The sequence below is a fragment of the Muntiacus reevesi genome, chromosome 3 (assembly GCF_963930625.1).
Source record: "Muntiacus reevesi chromosome 3, mMunRee1.1, whole genome shotgun sequence".
NCBI classification, from domain to species: Eukaryota; Metazoa; Chordata; class Mammalia; order Artiodactyla; family Cervidae; genus Muntiacus; species Muntiacus reevesi.
Genome location: NC_089251.1, coordinates 74,803,331 through 74,824,424, shown reverse-complemented (window position 1 = coordinate 74,824,424; position 21,094 = coordinate 74,803,331). Strand labels below are relative to the sequence as shown.

The 21,094-nt window shown below is 45.7% G+C and overlaps 1 protein-coding gene across 2 annotated transcripts in view; it reads left to right on the top strand.

Moving 5' to 3' along the window:
• Nucleotides 1-1,294: 1,294 nt before the first annotated feature.
• Nucleotides 1,295-21,094, top strand: part of PRKCE (protein kinase C epsilon) — a 535,687-nt gene continuing 515,887 nt past the window's right edge. The window contains exons 1-2 of one of the 2 annotated variants that reach the window (XM_065929344.1): nucleotides 1,295-1,842; nucleotides 2,053-2,595. In XM_065929344.1, the coding sequence (XP_065785416.1) occupies nucleotides 2,248-2,595 (348 nt within the window). In that variant the 5' untranslated portion in view covers nucleotides 1,295-1,842; nucleotides 2,053-2,247. Of the gene's footprint in view, nucleotides 1,843-2,052; nucleotides 2,596-21,094 lie in introns of those variants that run through there. The other variant, XM_065929345.1, reaches the window with a different exon arrangement.

Sequence of the window (21,094 nt, the reverse complement as noted above, 5' to 3'; positions counted from 1 at the left end):
CTAACCAGAGTCGAAAGATAAACACAGCTTACCACGATTCCTACAAACTCCCTGACTTGGCTTGGCACGCGGGCGATGGCCGAGGTTTTCTTTTTCCGTTTGCACAACACCCCACCCCCCGCCCCCCGGCTGGCTCGCAGGTTGCGGAGACGACCTCTTCCCAGGGCTGTCCTTCTGCAGTTCCAGGCAGGGCCGCGCCCGGGACCTCCGCGCTCTCCGCCCCGCCCTCCCAGGTTCGCGTCCCCAGGCGCCAGGCCGTCCCTCGCCCGGCCGCCTTCCCTGTCCCCGGCTCCCCGCGGAGGAAATTCTTCCCCAGCAGCCCAGGGCCCGCCTCACGTGATCAGCTGCCGCCGCGGCTTCCAGCGAGAGTTTAAAGGTTACGGAGGAAATTAACACGGACACAGCCCACAACCCCCAATCCCCGCCGCAGGACGCGCCCCGTTTTCGCGCCGCTGGGACGGCCCCTGTCAGCGCGCTGATCAGAACACTGTCCCCCCAAAGGACACAGGCAAGGTCTAGAGTAAATATGAAGTCACTTTGTGAAATATAAACAAACACACGAACCGAGTCGGGGTGTTACTAAGCTTTCGCTTGTCAACAAGTTCTCGCAGCCCGAGAAGTTTGGGACAGACCCCCAAAAGAGAGAATGCCCCCAAAGAAAAGGAAGAAAGAATAAGTGTTTTAAACTCACACAGAGCCGTGCACGCCCCTCCCTTCCCCCCTTCCCCCACCACCACCACGGAGCAGAGCGTCTCCGGACAGAATGACAGACAGACCGACCAATACTCCGCAGGCTGCCCTGGCCAGCCACGGTCAGAGTAGGGGTGGGGCCGAGGGAGGGTCTCGAGTCCTCTGCAGCAGCGCGACCCCTGCCACCTCTCCACTCCCGGCTGTAAAAGACAGTGCTGGCCGCAGAGCCTGGAAAGATGCGTGGCCTTCTCGTCTCCTGCGGGAGACCACAGACCAGGTATCCACAGCCAGCGGGCTCGCATCCCCCCGCCCCCAAGGCCGCCACTCCCCCGGGTCCCGCGCGGGGTCCGAGTCCCGCTCCCCGGCCGGCCGCCGCGACCCCGAAAGGCTCGCGGGTCCTCGACAGTCCCCTGCTGGGCTCACTTTTCCCGTATTGCTCCCCCAACCGGCAAAACTTTCTATTTCCCCAAACACCAGGGCGCGCGCGCGCGCGCGCGTGCACACACACACACACACACACACACACACACACACACACACATACACACTGACGTCTTTTGCGCATTTCCTGCATTAGAGGGAGGGAGGCTCGTTCGCACACCGACGGAGGGAGAAGAGACCGAGGGGGAGAGCGGGCGGGCAGCGAGCGAGCGGCAGCTGAAAGCCGGGACGCGGGGAGCGCGGCGGGCGGGCGCCGGCGCCCGGGAGGTGGGGCCGCGCCGAGTCGCAGTCCCGGCCCCGCCGCGCTGCGCACCGCCCGGTGCCGGCCTGCGCCCCAGCCGGAGCCGCGGCCACCCTGACTCCCGAGCCCGCGCGGATGTGAGATTCCCGACTCCTGGCGCCTCCTGATCGCCGACTGCGGCGCGGCGCGGCTTCGCCCAGGAGGAGACGGCCGGGCTGGCCGTGTGGCTTGTGGATTTTTTTTTTTTTTTAATTTGGCTCCGAGGAGGACCATTTCCTCTGGACATGCATCCCTCCGGGTAGACTGCACATCTCTGGGTTCATCCCCCGCCCTGCGCGGTCAGAGGCAGGCGCTGGGTGTGCGAAGAGGATCCGGGTGGAAATCTGCGCCCCCGTTCTGGTCCCCGCCCCGTCTCACCGCCCCCTCCCCCTCCTGGAGTCGAAATTTCCCGGGGATTATGTTTCGGAAAGGTAGGTAAGCGCCCGGCGCGGCGCCCACTTCCCCGCAGCCCCAACCCGGAGAGCCAGCGAGGCGACGAGACAGCCCCCGCGGCTTTTGCAGCGGAGCCGACAGCTCGTCTCCTCTTCTGGAGGTGCTGCTGGTTGGGGGCGGGGGGGGGGGGAGAGACTTCTCCAAACACGGACGTCCCCCAGCTCTCCCCCCTCCCTGTTTTCCGTTAGGAACCCGGCGAGGAAATACATGCGCTGGCTGAGAATCGCCCGCGCCAGGGCGCAACGCTACAAGGTGTAGGGAGAGTGTGGGGTGGGGCGAGAGGGGACCCAAGAGTCCCGTGCTCGGAGCGCCGCGGCGTCGGTTCTTCGTTCCTGCCCTCGGGGCGGACGGAGTGACCCCGGCCCCCACTCCCCGCCCCGACCATGGTAGTGTTCAATGGCCTTCTTAAGATCAAAATCTGCGAGGCCGTGAGCTTGAAGCCCACAGCCTGGTCGCTGCGCCATGCGGTGGGACCCCGGCCGCAGACTTTCCTTCTCGACCCCTACATCGCCCTCAACGTGGACGACTCGCGCATCGGCCAAACGGCCACCAAGCAGAAGACCAACAGCCCGGCCTGGCACGACGAGTTCGTCACCGATGTGTGCAACGGACGCAAGATTGAGTTGGCTGTCTTCCACGATGCCCCCATCGGCTACGATGACTTCGTGGCCAACTGCACCATCCAGTTTGAGGAGCTGCTGCAGAACGGGAGCCGTCACTTTGAGGACTGGGTGAGTTGGGCACCTCTCGGTCCAGGAACCAGACTGTGGGGTTCCAGGGGCAGAACTCACGACCTTGGCTTTGGTCGTGGGGCTCAGGGATTTCGTGCCATTTGGAGTGTGTGTGTGTGTGTCAATTAGCTTGGGGAAGCACATTCAGTAGTTGGGGAGAAGTAGGCATTGGGGCATGGAAGATGAGTCTTGGAAGGGGGGTATGGTCCTCTGCCCTGTCCAGACAGCGCGCGCTACAGGGAGCTCGAAAGCTGGGAACCCCAAGCTGCCGGTGCTGAAGGTTGGCGGAGAAGCCGGCGCCTTCTTCCGCCAGGCGCGTGGTGGGCTGGTTGTGTGTGGGTGGGTTCCTCGGTCCTTGGAGAGGCACGTGGAGCCTTACACTGAAGGCTTCTCGCACGTCCTGGCTTTGTCCTGAGTAGCCGAGTGAGGAGCTGTTTTATTTTTCCCTCCGGGATGAAGCTGGCTCATTTCTATTTTGTTGTCGGGCAGTTAGCTCATCTTCTGACATGCGGGAAGAAAAATTTCTTCTCCTCTCGTCCCCTCCAGGGTCCCAGAAACATGGGCCGAGCTGGTTTTGCCCAATGCATTGTCCATCCATCCGGAACTAGCGCTGTATTTTACAAACGGTTCTGCTTGTGATTAATTGGCAGTCAGTGCTTTGAATCGACTTAAAGTTACATTGTTTCCCTGTTTTGATTTTCAAGACACTGTGCAATGAGATACTAGTTTTGAGACCAAGTTAATTGATTACACTGTTAAAATATTAGGGACTTGGTAATAGGCCTTCTGCACACACTAAACCAAATGCATTCAACCTTGGCACTCAGAGAAGCAGGGAGAAGCAACCTTGTTTTAGCTCTTTTTTAGAGGGAAGGTGTTAAATTAGGAAATGATTTTCTTTATTTTTATATTTGTTACATGTTTCCAGGGAGAGCAGGTGTGACTCTGGGTGTATATGGTTTTAGGGTTCTTTGGTCTACACAGAGAAATACCTGATCCTCATGGAGAGATGTTTAATTATTGAAAACAAATAACTTCATGATGTCCTATGGTCAAAGTGCACATGAATCACCTTGGCATATCACCTTACATATAAATACATATATGTATATATACATATATATACATCTGTATATACACACACTTTTTTTAAGGGGATGGAATTTTAGGGGAAAATAGGAAAAAGCTTTTTGTCTTCCCTTGATGCTCCTGGCTGTGATGTAGTCTGCCCGAAACCATGGTTACAGGGCTTACAAGGAAGCTCCAACAAACCACACCAAGTACAACCCTGGGAGATTTGTGGCTTACACTTTGGGAAGCAGGCAAACCTTTATGGAATCCCAAAGAACACAGTGTCATTCCATTCCATTCCAGTTCACCAATGGCCCTGGCCACTGCCCCCCTCCCACCACCGGAGTTCCCACTCGTTTCCCATTTCCTGACCACTGGCCTTCAGTCCTTTCACTCATGAAAGTGGTGCATGTCTGAGGGGGAGCTGAAGGGATAACTAATTTCAAAGCCAGATCTTAACACCAAAACCTGTGGTTTTCAAGTTGTTGTTTTAGGACAGGAAGGGGAAGAAAAATCATGACTATGGTAGTGAGGAAATGAGGCTTTTCCCCGTGTATTCAGATGGAGTTGGACAGTGAGGCGGAGAACAGGTAGGGTGAACAGCACGTCTGCTATTTTCCACGAAACAGATGCTAGTTGGAGGGAAAGGTGTCTGAGTGTCTCTGATGATGCTTTGCTGGGGCCCACCCAAACCCTGAGTACATTGGCGCATGATCCCCAGTTTGGAGCCTGTCCAGTGAAGTGTGCAGTGGACACTAGTCTTGTTTGTCTGTCACTCTCTAAGGTACTCAAACTCACATTGGATTTGGCCCTCGACCAGATCATCTAGTGATAGGCAGTTTTCACAGCCAAGGATGCTGAGTCCCAGGGCAGCTAATGGGTTCCTGAGGTCACAAGACAAGCAGACGGGGCAGGGTTGGAAGGAGGGACCACAGCTCCCATTGCTCACGGCTTGCTCAGTGGAGAACTAGGCCCTCTGGTCTCCTAGTCTAAGTCTTTCTGCAGATTCATGTGCTTGTCCCCGAGTTTTTATTGTACGTGATAATTTAAAGTGCTTTTAGAATCGGTGTCTCTTTTGCCTTAGAGCAAGTGTGAATTAGGTGTTGGTAGATTAAAAAACTTGAGATACAGAAAGGCCAGAGTCACAGGATGGATGAATCAAGTAGTGGAGCTGGTTCTGTTGTCTGGGGTTGTTTTCATGAGGATGCTCTGGCCGCGCTGGTTCTTCCAGCTGAGGGTGAGGACGCAGCAGCAGAGGTGACCGGACTGTGGAAGCAGACAGGTTGCACCTGGGCTGGCTAAGGTCACCTTTCCCATCCCCATCAGCCAGGGGACACCCCCAGAATCCCACCTTTGGGTTAGAATTTCCTGGGCTCCAGCCTCTGTGCTCTTCACCTGGCAGTAACGAAGAGGTGTGGCTGAGAAATCTGGCCTGGAGTAAGGAGATGCAGAGGGCATGCAACAGCCACCTTTCTCATCACTGTGGAACATTTCATTCAGCTGCATGATGAATTCCCATGTATTCACCGAGTTCCTGTTTTGTGCTTAGATCCAGCCAGGAACATTTAGCTCTTTGTGTAATCCAGGAGTAAAAGAGACCATGGGTTACTCTCAGGAGGCTTCATTTCACTAGGGAAATAACACTGAATAGGTACTCATAGACACTTAAGTAGCAATTAGACTCTAAATGAGTGGTACCTTAAGTATGTTACAGGAGTTCAAAAAGGGAGTATGCTGGGATGGCTGGAAGAATCTCGAGGTTCCTGGAAGGAGGCTTGAATTGGGCATGAAACGATGGGTATCATTTAAAGAGGTATTTATGGGAGAAGACAGTATTCCATGGGCACGGACATGCTGGGATAAAGGCAGAGAATGACTGTGGTCAGAAATGCATGGCTGAAATTGAGGGCACCATCAGAAAAGGGCCAGACAAGGCAAGGTTTCCCAAATTTAAGACTTTTATCTGAGTACTGCCAGTGCTAGTATGTATTTACTTAATATTTTAAAACAGTAACTCTTTGATTTCCCACTTAAGCCCCAGTATTTGTGAAATCACAGGCTTGGATATGGTAGTTACAATTTTTCTTTATTGACATTAAACTAAACGTTTGTCTCTAAAATGAAAATGAAAAGTTTACCTCAGGTGCCTCTTAAAATTATTAGTGCTATGGGGGCTAATGATTCCAGCCTTTGGAAAGCATGGGATAAAGTTTAGAAAATTGAGGTGGATTCTAGAATGTTTAAAACCAGACTGAGATTGTTATTCTCCAGACAGTGAGAGACATATCTGTTATGATGACAAAAGGGGTTGCTTTAGAGAAAGCTCATTACATAGATATGGGAAGATTTCACCTATACTTGAAGCAGAATCCCATGAAACACAATTGCTATAGCTTGCTTCCCCAAAACTGTTAGAGGTGATAACTCTCCTCAGACTTTGGTGTGCAGAAGAGTCGCCGGGTGGGGTCATTAAAAATACAGGTCCTTCTGCCCCACTTTCAGAGCTTTTCATTCTGTTGTTTAGGACAGAATACTCATTTATAACAAGCTGTTCTGGAGATTCTGATTAGCCCATACCTTGAGAAACACTGAACTAGAATAGAAATTGCAGGCAGGGGAAGGCTCCAGATAATGAATATACCAAGATTTTGTGCATAGAAATGTCCTGAGATTTTTGAATAGATTTGTTTTTTACATTCGTCTAATTTTTTAAAATTTATTTTTAATTGGAGGACAATTGCTTTATGATATTGTATTGACTTCTGCCATACAACCACGTGAATCAGCCACAAGTACCCATGTGTCCCCTCCGTCTTGAACCTCCTCCCCACCCCTCTAAGCTGTTACAGAGCACCGAGTTGAGATCCCTCTCCCCATACAGCAGTTATCTATTTTACATGTGGTAGTCTATATATGTTAGTGGTACTCTCTCAATTTGTACCCCCTCTTCTTCACCCGTGAATAGACTTTTATAATTCCTAGTAGCTCAGTTGGTAAAGAATCTGCCTGCAGTGAAGGAGACCCAGGTTTGATTCCTGCGTTGGGGAGATCCCCTGGAGAAGGAAACAGCAACCCACTCCAGTATTCTTGCCTGGTTCACCTGGATAAAGCAAGATTTGTAAGCAGGATTGGGTAAACTAGAAGCATGGGGATTCCTGAATGCATGCTGGTTGGAGCAGCACTCGCTTTTAGGACAGATGCTGGGGTGCTAGGGGAGCAGAAGGATGGCAGAGAGGGTGGGTAGAGTGTGTGGGTTACAACTGTCTGGTCCTGTCATACTCTGGAGTTTGCTCTCTATATCCTTTGCTCAGTTCTCTCCTCCCTGTCCCCAGGCTCTGAAGTTATCTTTGGTTGGTGTCTCTCCCATGCTTCATGCAATGGAAGAGGCCCTCATCACAGTGGCAATGACAGAAAGTCATTTTCTGACAGGTGGTTTGGTGGAGCACCCGAGGGAAGAGCTCTGGAGCCCGGCTGCTTGGGCTTGAATCTCATCTCTATCACCAACCACTTGCGAGACCTTGAGGCAGCCATTTAACCTATGTTTCTGTTTCTGCCTCTGTAAGAAGTGGGCAGTGGTACAAGTCTCCACCTATAATGCAACGGGCTTGTCCTGGGAATGGAAGGAACAGGTAAAGCACATCAGCCAAGGGCTCTGTGAATGTTTAACAACCGTAGCTATTGTTGTTATGTCCCCCTAAACCTACCATGGGTAAACCCTAGAGAGGGGGTCTTTATTGAGCTGAATATTATACAGGATCTAAGGAAGCCAGTTTTTCATAGCCTCCAAAATGTTTTTCATTCAGGGAGTCTCATTTGGCAAGGAATGGGGCACTAGTGTTTCTGTTTCATTTTTCCAAGGTAGCCCCTTGACAGGATCTCTCAAAACCGTCCCACCCATGGAACTTCCGTGGTGGTCCAGTGTTTAAGACTTCTGCTTCCAATGCAGAGGATGTGGGTTCGATCCCTGGTTGGGGAGCTAAGATCTTACATGCCTCATAGCCAGAATACCAGAACATAAACAACAGAAGCAATATTGTAGCAAATTCTGTAAAGGCCATTAAAAATGGTTCACATGAAAAAAGAATCTTAAAAATTGAGGGGAGTAGAGAGATGGTGAGATGTATAGAGAGAGTAGCATGGAATACAATACCATATGTAAAATAGATAGCCAATGGGAATTTTCTGTTTGACTCAGGAAACTCAAACAGGGACTCTGTGACAATCTAGAAGGGTGGGATGGGGAGAGAGATGGGTGGGAGGGGACATGGGTGTACCTATGGCTGATTCTTGTTGACGTTTGACAGAAAACCACAAAATTCTGTAAAGCAATTACCCTTCAATTAAATAAATAAAGTGACACACACACAAAAAACTATCCCAGCCTGCTGACACCGGGAGATAGGCTGATGCCCCTTTTGGAGAGGTTGGACTCAGAGGGATGGGGTCCGTGGGGGGAGTCTTCCAATGCAGAAGCCAAGGAGAGGGGCCTACTGGCCCAGATGCTGAGGACACACATGTGTTCTAGTGAAATTACCCTAGGAAATTACTCAGGTCTGTTCTGGTGGTGGCCGGAGCACGTGTGGATATAAACAGCTTAAAGGCCCATCTCTGTCTTCAGGGATTTTGTAAGGCAGTCTTTCAGGGGATCTCTGAGACCTCTATTATCATTTAGACAGAGTGAGGTGGGATCGTCCAGAAAGCAGTGTGGACGGACTGGGGAGAGTCCACACCCACTTTGTGGGCACCCATGCCTGGAACTCTCCCAGCACCTGGGGCTCCAGGTATCTCCCTGCTGATTCCCTACCGACCCCTGTATTGGTGGTGGTGTTGTTTAGTTGCTGATCTTGTCTGACTCTTTGCGACCCCATGGACTGCAGCCCGCTTCTCCGTCCATGGGATTTCCTAGGCAAGAATACTGGAGTGGGCTGCTGTGCCCTCCTCCAGGGAATCTTCCCGACCCAGGGATCGAACCCACTTCCTGCACTGGCAGGTGGGTTCTTTACCACGGAGTTACCGGGAAAAGCCTCTAATACTTAATATCTAATGAAACATTGCTTCCCATGGTACATAATTGGTTATTTAACAATGCAGTTCTTGCCCCAGGGCTCCCACAGAACGCTGTTTGACAGTGGGTCCCTGAAGTTAAAGGGCCGAAGGCCTCATATGCTGTCGGACCTTGGCTTCCTGTCCTGTTCCTCTTTCTCTGTGTCTTTGACCAGCAGCAAATTTAGTGAATATTTGAGACCCTCAGCTCCCTAGCTCCTCAGCAGGCCTCTGGCCCTGAACCCATGAGCTCTAATTGCAGGATGCCTGGATCACTCACTAGTTGTGTGTCTTTGGGCACGTGACTTAACACTCTTGAAATCTGTTTCTTCCTTTGTACAATGGGAATATAATAGTTCTTACCTCTTAGGGTTGTTATGTGACATAAGGGAATCTGTGTAAAGTTCTTAGCAAGGGGTCAGGCTACTGTACATTCTAACAGTTTTATTAATATTTAAAGGTGTGTGTGTGTGTGTGTTCATAGTTTTAGAATCTTTAATCAGAACATATGGTCCAGGGAAAGATATTTTCGCCTTTGTATTTATATGAGAAGTCTCACATGGTCTAAAAATATACATATAAAATGTATTTATATGAGAAGTCTCACATTGTCTAAAAATAATGTTAACTTAGTTATACTTAACAATTGGCTTTTTGGAAATTTAATAAATAGAATTACTTGAAATGAAATTGTTTTGGCAAGTCTAGAACTGTGGCTGCTGGAGTCAAAGTTTAAGTATTTATTGAAGCATATGATTAATTGGAAATAGGAATATTTGGGAGCTGCTGTTTTGGTTTTGCTGTACTGAAAAATCTAGTTTCATGAATTTAAATACATTCTCAATGCTGTTGACTCCAAGTTCCTAATTCCATCCCATATCTGCCCTTGAGATTCAGAACTCGTGTAGGTGACTGCCTTCTTGTAATGGCCATTTGATTGTGTAAAGTGAAGTCACTCAGTCATGTCCGACTCTTTGCGACCCCATGGACTGTAGCCCACCAGGCTCCTCTGTCCATGGAATTTTCTAGGCAAGAGTATTGGAGTGGGTTGCCACTTCCTTCTCCAGAGGCTCTTCCCGACCCAGGAATCAAATCTGGGTCTCCCACATTGAGGGCAGACGCTTTACCGTCTGAGTGTAAAGGGCATCTCAAACTCAATTATGTCCCAAATTGTATATGTGATGTCTCCTCTCCCCATTTTAAGCCTCTCATAATTTTCCTCATCTCAAGAAACAGCAGTTCCACCCTTCCAATTGCCCAGGCCATTCCTGACACCTCACATTCTTGTATGCAATCCCTCAGCAGTGTCTGTTTGCTCTGCCTTCAAAATAATTCTCAAGTCTGATCATCTTTCCATACCTCTGCTGACGCTGCTCTGGCCCAAGTCCCAGCCATCTCACACCAAGATTATTTCAACAGCCTTCTAACTGGCTCCCGCCCCTACCCCAACTCTATCAGATCATGTCACTCTGCTCACAAACTTCTCAGGGTAAAAACTCAAGTCCTTGTCACCATCTGTAAGACCACCATGGCCAGGCCTCCTGTTACAACCTCTCTCACCCCACCACCAAGTATTCCTCACCTGTTTGGTTCTCTCCCAGTCGTATTCACCCTCTTGCACCCTTACACTTACTGTATTCTTTGCACCTGCTTTGCACCTCAGTCTTTGCATCTGCTATTCCATCTTTCCAGAATATTCCTTCCTCAGATAGTTTAAATCTCATAGTTTAAATCTTTACTCAAATATTATTGGTACATTCTCAGTAAGGCTTTTCCTGGCAATCTCATCTAAAATTTTACCCTTCTCCTTGACACTTTATATGCTCTTTTCCTGCTTTATTTTTACTTTTTAGCTCTTATCTGTCTTATAGAGTATATATTTTCCTTATTTATCCTCATTGATCATCTCTAACACCAGAACAGAGGTTAGATAAACGCAGAGGTTTTTGTTCACTGCTCTGATCTTGGTGCTCAATTCCTGGCACATTGTTGAATTAAAGAAAGCTTTTAATCAAACAAAGGTGTATTCCCCTAGCATCAGCTATGGTCTAGTGCTGTGGTAGACAGTGGGGGCTTGGGAAAACAAAGTGGTGGATAGTATCATTCCTGACTCTGAAGAGCAGGAAATCTAGTTGGGAAGATCAGTAGGGTAACCAGTTGAGTGAATTCCTTAAACAATCTTTCTGTATGGTTGAAAGAAGTAAAGAAATGGTAGAAGAAAGGGATATTTTATTTTATAAAAATCTATGGGATCCTGGAAGATGGTTTTATGAGAGAATGCTGTATTATTTCCATGAGGCAGTTTGCACCAAGCTGAAGCATCTCCATCAGGTGTGAGGTTTCTTTTTTCTTTTTCGATTTTTTTCCTCAGCCTACTGAAGTATGTGTGTGTGAAAATTGCCCAGTTGTGTCTGAAATTTGCCCAGTTGTGTCTGAATCTTTGCGACTCCATGGACTGTAGCCCACCAGGCTCCTCTGTCCGTGGGGATTCTGCAGGCAAGAATACTGGAGTGGGTTTCTATTTCCTTCTTCAGGGAATCTTCCCAACCCAGGACTCCCGCATTGCAGGTGGATTCTTTACCGTCTGAGCCACCAGGGAAGCATAATTGACAAATAAAAATTGTATACTTTTAGGGTGTACGATATGATGATTTTATATATATATATACACACACACATTGTAAAAGCTCAAAGCATTATTTATTTTTTCAGGTGTACAGATTTATTCAGTTTTATATATGTTCTTTTTCAGATTCTTTTCCGTTATAGGTTATTACAAGATATGGAATATAATTTCCTGTGCTATACACTAGGTCTTTGTCAAACCACTTTTACAAGTGGGAACTGTCACACACAAAAATAAAGGTTCCAAATGCTGAATAACCATTACAGAGCAAAATGATGGCCTGAGGTTTCTGAAGGAGGGAATTGTGTACCCTCTGGGTACTCGGGACCCTTGCAGAGTGCTGTGATAGGGGGAGAAAGGAAAGACCCACTTGTTCTCCCTTTGCAGAGTTTAAAATCAAGTTTAAATTCTCCTTAGGGCTTTAGAGACAACACCTTTTGTAATTGGCAGCAACAAGAAGTGAAATTTTACATTCTGGTGCCTGAACTCAGAGCTCATTGAAGCACACGCAGACAGAGCTTCCAGAGTCTTCACTTAGAACTCTGGAGCAGGCCTGCAGTATTTTACATAAATAAAAGCTACATTTGGCAAAACATTGTATTTCTCTCCAAGTCCCTCTGGGTATATACGGGCTTGTTAAGTAATTACAATCTATTATAATGCTAATCAGCAGGCTGCACCTGTTTGAAATCTAATTTTCTGGCAGGAACTCACGAAAAGTGGGCAAAAGTCTGCATTGTGCTGGGAGAACAGAGAGGACAGGGACAGACTATTGTGTTTGAACTTTGCTGACCTCTAAGCAGAATGGAAATTCCGGACAGAGTATGATTGATCTCTGTAGTATCTGTTGCCTGGGAGGAGGGCACAAGCCTGTCACCAGATCCAACTTCAGGAATGAGGACCTAGGGAGGGCCTCATCTCCCCTCCTGGTCCTGTCAACGTCACCTTGAAGTCTCAGAGAAGTAGTTTTGAAGCTACTGAAAGGTCACTTTCCAATGCCCGCAAGGAGTAAACCCATTGAGCTACTGACCCGGGTTCCGGATGTAGTCAGATTCAAGAAGAGTTTGGAAAAATCATGGCGGGTGCACTTATGATTAATTATTGAGGAAAAAATAGACTTGGAGCTTGCTTATGACCTTCTTGAATAGATGTGTTTGTTTTTTTCAGATGAGAGCATCTCTTGGTGCCCATTGTCTTTCAGATGTAAGTATCTTAAGCAGGCGTCTTCCCCACCAGTCAGAATATGAGCCACTCAGAAGGAGCAGGTTAACGTACTCACTCATCCGTGGGCTGAGTCAAAGGCTGCCTGTTTGGAGTCTCAAATAGACAGCACTCTTTAATCAGACTAACTTAGATTCTGCACCTCTTAGAAACTCATCTTCCAGTCCAGTACTGAACAGAAAGATAGTGGAACTCGCAAAAGATTCTAACCAGTGGACAAAGAGGAGTATTCCTTCATTGTTCCAGCCATCCTTTCAGCCAGTTAGCGAATATTCATTGAATACTTTATATACCAGGCACCTTGCTAGAAGCTGATACCTGATCTCATGGAGCATATGGTCTAGTAGAAGATACAATATTGATCAAAGAATAACATAAATATACTGGTATGGAAAGTTACAACTAAGATGGAGAGTTGTTCACAAGCCTTTCAGAGTCTGGGGACACCTAAACCTCACCTCTTCAGGGTTGGATTGACTAACACCTTTTCTTTCCCCGAGAAATTCACTGGATGGTGATGCAGGTGACCTGTTAGGCAGTAGCATTGGACCTTAGATTCCACATGTATGAGAGCAAGAGAGCATAGGCCAGAGACTTTGTAAGTCTTCTGTAAACAATGGTCCTGACGTGGCTTTCTGCATCTGGGGCTTTGACTATGTTCAACTAGTGCAGGGTGATATTTTATCTTTATTGTTGTCCATGAAGCTAACTCTCATCTCCTCTGAGAAACCGTCAGTGTCTGCTTTTTCCCCTTCTCATCTTTCTTTGTTGTTGTGATCAAAAGCACAAATGTATTTTGAAAGCTCACTTCTTTGCCTAGTGTTCAAGGCCCACAAAAATACATTTATTAATGTTTTTAAAATGGAGCCCTCTCTCTCTATCCTTGAGCCATTTGAAAGATATTCTGTAAACAAATAAAGCAAGCAGAATTTATAGAATGCAAGGTCTATGAATCCATCTACCTTCCAGACTGATGAGCCTTTAGACCATTTTGGTAAGCTAATAGAATCATCAATCAACTGGCAAGGATGGAGCATGTGATCGGCCAGTATTTGCTAGCGTGTTTTCTAAAATATAGGAGTCTTGTAATATTTTCAGGTTGTTGTGATCAAAGAATTTGGGAAATGTTACAGAGTCAAATATACATTAGTTATATTAAAGACCCCAAGATGACCTATAGCATAACTCTGGATATATAACTCTGTATGTAACCACCAATTCCCCAAATTATTTTGTCATAGAATGCTCTTATTTGTCAAAATTTATTAGCACCATAGATCTAGTGTTTTGTGGACAAATTTGTAAAACATTATAGTTAGAAAAAAGAAGGAATGGACTTTCTTCAAGTGGGTCATTTGGGGATTCAAAAGTAATACCCTTTTATGAAACAGTGAAGTCAAAGAACTGTGGGACTTTGAAGGAGAGAGGGAATCACTGTCGATTCTAATAGATGGCAGGGGCTTCTTGGCAAGATTTGGATCTAGTCCTCATAGAAAATGGAATCTGAATAGATATGCAAGGGAGTCTCTCTAAGTTGAAAGAAGAGCATAAAGAAGTTAGGCCATTTCTAGCATTTTGGGTTATGAGGGAAGTCAGGAAATTGGTGAGATTAAAGTAAGAATGCAATCCAAAAATAATTGCCTTGCTAAAAAAAATATGCACACAAAACTCAAACAATAAGATAGCCAAAGAGAGGTAACAGTGCATAGAACCTGGTTTTCATTCATTAATCTATCCATCCATCTAGCCCACCAGCCAACTAGCCAGCCAGCCCCTCAACAAATATTGATATATGTTGAATACTTTCTATGTTCCAGGAATTTTGCTCAGAGCAAAGTGTTGATAAAATCGCTCATGATGTATTGAACTGTTTATTATCAAGGAAATCTATCCAGAGGGCTAACCTCAATCTCTTATGCCATATTTCCAGTTAATTTTCTATTGTTTATTTCTTGATAGACTTAATAGAGATGAGGAATAGCTTTGTAGCATCCTTCATGTAATTGAATAGTGACTTGTCCAAATTCATGAATGTTAAAAACTAGTCTTTGGAGTCAGTCCATCCTAGACTGAATTCTAGTTTTATCAGTTTTGGCTGCTTGCTTTTGGGCAAATTATTTAACCTCTCTGTACCAGTTTCATTATTTATGAAAGGAAAATAACAGCTATCTTGTAGAGTTATTGTAATATTAGATGAGCAGTATATTGGGTTGGCCAATAAGTTCAGATTTTTTTCATAAGATCTTATGGAAAAACCTGACTGAACTTGTTGGCCAACCCAATAAAAGTGCCCAACTTGTAGCAAATTTAAAAACAAGTAGTTAATTATTATTGGTAAATATCTGCAATTAATATTTATTACCAGATAAAGGTAAAATTGTGCTTCTGTCCTAAGATTTTGCTCAGTAATTCTCAACTAAGTAGTCTTACCTTTTTTCTATCCCTGCTTCCCTCCCTCTCTGAAATGAGCTAGCAATAGGAATTTGAGGTTTGCTAATTCCATGCATGCAGAACTAGAACCCCACTCTTGGCCCTTCTATAGGCGACCCCCTTGGGGTGGGAGGTGCAGGAACATAGATGACCTACCCTTGGACTCTCTTTGGTCCTGATGGATGAACCTTCCCAACACATTGCTCCCTCTTGTCTTTTTGTTTTTTTGGCCATGCCATACAGCATGGGGGATTTTAGTTCCCCAACCAGGGATCGAACCTCTACCCCCTGCATTGGAAGGGCAGAGTCTTAGCCATTGGGCCACCAGAGAAGTCCCCCTCTTACCTTTCTAAAAAGCAGACACAGCATTGCATTTTGATTTGAACATCACCTGCTTTAGCTTTTGGGCTTAATGTAGTAACTGAGTCTTGAGGGTTTTTTAACAGCCAGATTTGCTGTGATCCAGGGCTTCCCTCATAGCTCAGTTGGTAAAGAATCCGCCTTCAATGCAGGAGACCTGGGTTCGATCCCTGGGTTGGGAAGATCCCCTGGAGAAAGGAAAGACCGCCTACTCCAGTATTCTGGCCTGGAGAATTCCATGCACTATACAGTCCATGGGGTTGCAAAGAGTCCGACACAACTGAGCAACTTTCACTTTCAGGTGTACCCCCCATTTCTCTGGGCCAAGGCAACCGCCTTCTTTGCCCTACTGTGTGTCTCTGCTGTAAACCCAGCCTTCAATGCAGTGCACACCGACTGCTCTGTTGTCCCAGCTAATGGGCAGCACCCAAAGCTACTCCACTTAGAGTGTAGGACTTTGCTTTTGACCCAGACATTGGAATTGCTGGGCTTGCCTGGTAACTCAGCTGGTAAAGAATATACCTGCAATGCAGAAGACCCCAGTTCAATTCCTGGGTCGGGACTATCCAGTGGAGAAAGGGATAGGTTACCCATTCCAGTATTCTTGGGCTTCCCTGCTGGCTCAGCTGGTAAAGAATCTGCCTGCAATGCTGGAGACCTGGGTTTGATCCCTGGGTTGGGAAGAACCCCTGGAGAAGGGAATAGCTACCTACTCCAATATTCTGACCTGGAGAATTCTTTGGGCTGCATAGTCCATGGAGTCTCAAAGAGTCGGACATGACTAAGTGACTTTCACTTACTTACAAAGAGTTGAAGAATAGCCAGTCTTTTGAAAAGATTGTATATATACTTACATACTTGTAAGGAACATTTACTTGTTAATTTTCTAAGACCCTGGTCTTTAAGCTCAGATTTCATTTCAGATAACTTACATTGAATTAACAAAAATAAATGAGGCAGATAGCTCATCTTCCCTTCTTTATGAATCAGTTTTCAGAAACAGCCTTTTTCTTCTCCTCAGTCAGAGAAGTTCTTTCCTTCCTTCAAGTCTTTCTTCAGACTTCACCCAGGTGCAGGAGGTCTGGTTCTTTTGTGGCTTTGTGACTTTGTGAAAATTCACTTAACAGCCTCAACCTTTAGTTTCCTAGTTAATGAAAAGCATTAATATTATTTTTCATCTTAGCGAAGACGATAGCCTTTAAGTTCCAGGTGCCTGAGTACTAACTCATGATGATAGCGTTAGAATTGGTTTTGTGTCTTTATTAGTCTGGGTCTCTGGAATCCAGAGGATTTGTGTGGGGGTTGTACAGTGGCACTAAATCCCCTTTCTGGGTGCTCAGAACCAAGGACAGTTTCCCTCCACCCCAGCAACTTATAGGATAGAGTCCAGCCCCATTATCCTGTCAGACATTAAAAGCCCTGCATGGTTCCCTCCCTCTCTCTGCCCTGTTTAATGGATCCCACATCCCCTGCGCTGGGAACTGCCTCCACGAGGGCTTGTTTCTGTCCTTCATGCCCGATGTTTCATGGTGCTCTGATCCCCCAAGTCCATCTTCCTGGGATGGTCTCACCATCCAGCCAAGTCTTGTCCTTTTTGGGCCATCGTTTCTAGAACTCTCCAGGCTCCCTTTTGGCCTTTGGAATCCTGGTAACATTTTCCACCTATGCCCCCCAGTTCCAAGTATTGCTGTCTAGCGCTGACGATCGCATACTCTCTATGTTCTCTTACAGAGGTAGCCAAGGTCCCGGAGGAGGGGAAAAACATGCGGCATTTTGTATTAATGCTTGGCATGTTGCCTTGAATATAATAAATACTTGCTGGGTCGAAGCATTTTAACATTAAATACAAAGAGATTTACCTAAAAAATAGATGCTCTTTAGATACTTGTTCTGGAGTGTTCTCTTTCCTCCTGTGACAGAAAAGAATGTAATATTTAAAGAATCACACATACATACACATCTGCATGTGCTTTAAAAAAGAAAAAAGCAAGAGGGGGTGCTGATACATGGGGAAGATTTTTATCTTTTACTTTTATTCAGCATTTAAAATATTAATAAACTTTATTTTCTAGCACAGTTTTGTTGTTGTTTAGTCACTAAGTTGTATCTGACTCTTTTGCGACCCCATGGACTGTAGCCTGCCAGGCTCCTCTGTTCATGAGATTTCCCAGGCAAGAATACTGGAATTGGTTGCCATTTCCTTCTCCAGAGGATCTTCCCGATCCAAGGATTGAACCCAAGTTTCCTGATTGGCAGGCAGATTCTCCACCACTGAGACATCAGGGAAGCTCTGGAGTAGTTTTAGGTTTCTAGAAAAATTGAAAAGGCAGTACCAAGAGTCCCGTAAAACCCCTCTGACCTCCAACCCCAAGTTTACCCTATTATTTTATATATATTTTGACTTTAAGAAAAAGGGGGCAAGATGCAACATAGCTACTGCACATTGAAGCAGGTGGTGTCATGGTTAAATGCAGAGGGTTTGCATTAGAGGGAGGTGGGTTCTAATCCTGGTTGTACCACTGAACCAGCTGTGTGACCTTTTGACAAATTGGGTAACCTGTCTGAGCCTTTGATGCTTCATCTGTAAACTAAACTCAGTAATATCTATCTAATTGTATTGTTTGGAATAAGTCATATAATGCATGGAAAGTGCTTAGAAAATTGCTTGTCACATGATAAGCACTTAAAAATGTTAGCTATTATTGTTATTCTAATTCTATTATAAAAAATACATTGTAGATTATGTGGCTTGGGACTTATGATGTTGTCAGAGTCCAGCTGATTTGATTCTGTTTGTTAGAGGGTAGCTTCGATGTGGGGTTGCTTTTTATATGAGGGTTATGTTCAAATAGATGGTAGTTTTCGTTGTAATGAGTGACGAGGAAAACGACAGTGGTTTGCCAAGTTTGTACTTGCTGTCTGCTTTCAAGCATTTACAGACCAGCATACATTCACAAAATGCTGTATTCACAGCGGCTTATTTCTCCTTTATCAAGTCAGCTCTGCCACTAATGAGCTGTGTGACCTTGGGGAAGAAATGTAACCTCTCTGAACTTCAGTTTCCTCTATTGTCAAACAGGAATAGTCTTATTGTCTCTGCTTACCTTGTGGGGTTGAAAGACTCATTTACTCTACCTCTGAAAAGTGAAACATGTCACACACATGTTAAGCCCCACACACATGTTAAGCAGTGATGAACCGCTTTGGCATTGGGGGAGGGGTGTGGCATTTCTTGGGAAATTTACAGATGGGATAACTGAGGATAGAGGTTGTCCTCTGGCGGGGACTAAAGTGGGTCTTATCTCCCCAAGTCCCTGATAACACTGAGTGGTGAGCAGCGTTTGAGTTTCTGAGCCAAACAGTCTGCCTCGCTCTCAAGTTGTTGGGGCTGAAGATTTAAAATTGATCTGCTGGCTTTGTTTCTAGGAAACGGGCGTCTTGGAAGCCCACCCCCACAAGCAAGAGAACATGTCTCTTTTTCTTTGCTTTCTTATCCCTTCTTGGCTCTTTAAATTTTTGTCTTTATCACTGCTTATCATATGACTGGGCACAGACAACCATAACGCCAACTATTTTAAGGGGAAAAGGGGAGGAAGACAGATAAGACAGTGATTCAGAAAGGATCAGCAAAGTGGAGTCACGTGGTCGTCCCCTGTGGGTAAAATGTGCCTCAGTTTTTAAGACAGAGAAGGCCTCCTGAATGCCTGGAGAGTAAATTAGGTGCTGTCAAGCCCTTCCCCGTTAGGAGAGATTCAGAGCCCAGACTGAGCTCACGAACCACATGTGGGTGACCTGCTGTGTGTCTGTGCGTGCTAGGTGCAGTGGGGACTCCAAGGAGAGGTCTTGGCACCTGCCCCCAGGAATAGAAAGGGGGAAGAAATGCCCACTTCGAAAGACTGATCACATAAGTTTCAGAGTGAAAGGAAGCTGGGTCTTGTCCTAACCTTTTTGGTAGAGGTATAAATTAGTGAAGTCTTCTTTTTAGAGAGCAACCTGGCAGGTGGGATCAGTAAAAACAAAAATGTATACTACAAGATATAATCGAGGTAATGTGTATACTTAACTCCATTGATAGTTATCAATCATATGGGTACATTACATTGACACTATTTGGGATCCAGATCATAGCTTGTCTCTGACGGCTGAAGGGGTGGTCCTGTGGGTGTGCACATATCCTTGAGACTGCTATATGTCTTCTCTGATGGGATTTGAATTTTAGGCAAGCAAGCATCATTTGACCCTTTCTAAACTTAAATTGATTAAGAACTTTGAGAACTTTTATCTGTCTTTCACAGGAGGATCTGTTTTTGCTTTTAATGGGAAAAGACATGAGATAAGAGGATAACACCTCTTGATGTTGTCTTGTTGAGTTTTTCAAACTGAGGGTCAGGCCCTGTCCATTGAGGTGATGAGATCACTTAGATGGCTCTCAAACAGCAATTTTAGAGTTGGAAATAGAACAATATCAAACTGATCAGAATGCATCACAGGCAGTAAAGGTAAATATTACTTTAGAAAACCTCTGCTTCAGTTTAATGTGAGTTTTATTTATATGATGATCTTAATTCTTACTGTTAGGCTGTGAAAGTCACTCAGTTGTGTTTGACTCTTTGCAACCCTGCGGATTGTAGCTTGCCAGTCTCCTCTGTCCATGGAATTCTCCAGCAGGAATACTGGAGTGAGTAGCCTATCTTTTTTCCAGGGGATCTTCCCGACCCACGAATCAAACTGGTGTCTCCTATACTGTGAGCAGGTTCTTTACCAACTGAGCTACAAGGGAAGCCCAATTCTTACTGTGGGTCCTAGTAAAAATTTTTTAAAATATTGAGAAATATTGGTCTAGAGCACGATTTCTGATTTAATAGACTTACAATGAGTACCAATGAGGGAGATGAAAAGGAAAGAAGATAGGGTTCTCTCTATTCAATAAGCTTCCAGTTTCGCGCCTCCAAAATTCCGTAAAGGTGGTGACTATTGAAGAGTAGGATAGACTGCTTCTGAAAATCCTGCTTTACTGGTTCCTCAGTGAACAAAAATTCACAATTGTGTAGGATGCAAAAGTGACCTGATGAACTGAAATATCTTGTGTTCTCCAAGAGTTCCTGTCTCCTGACACCCCTGAGAATGGCATTCAGTATCAGATAGTGGTGCATCAGGGTTCATGACTTGGAATCATCTGGAGTTCAAGGTTAGAGAGCTCAGTTCGTGCCCTGTGACACGTGATGGGTTTCTCCAGAACTGGCTTCAGCCAGCACAGGACAGTTTTACACTTTTTGATCAGGAATGTGGGGCCTTGGGTGACATTGCATAAGGTTAATACATTTATTAAAAAGCCTGTACTTTTCCTCTTTATTCTTCCATCAAACTTGCATAGTAGTAAATACATGTTCTCCATCTTAATTTGACATTTGAGGAAAAGACCCAGGGAAGTTAAACGATGAATAGGAGACTGGGGCAGATGAAAGAGTACCTGGGTCTCTTGGTTTTTCGGAGAAGGCTCTTTAGTGCACATGTGCAGGTATATTGTCTCCCAAACACACTGGTCTTGGAGGCCCAGGGCCTGGTTGAGAAGGTATTGATATCAATACCATTATACATTTTATTTATTTATTCATTAATTTACTTATTTGGCATGTGGGATGTTTGATATTTTTTTCGGCACATGGGATCTTTAGTTATAACATGTGAAGTCTTAGTTGGGGCCTGTGGAATCTAATTCCCTGACTAGGGGTGGAACCCGGACCCCCT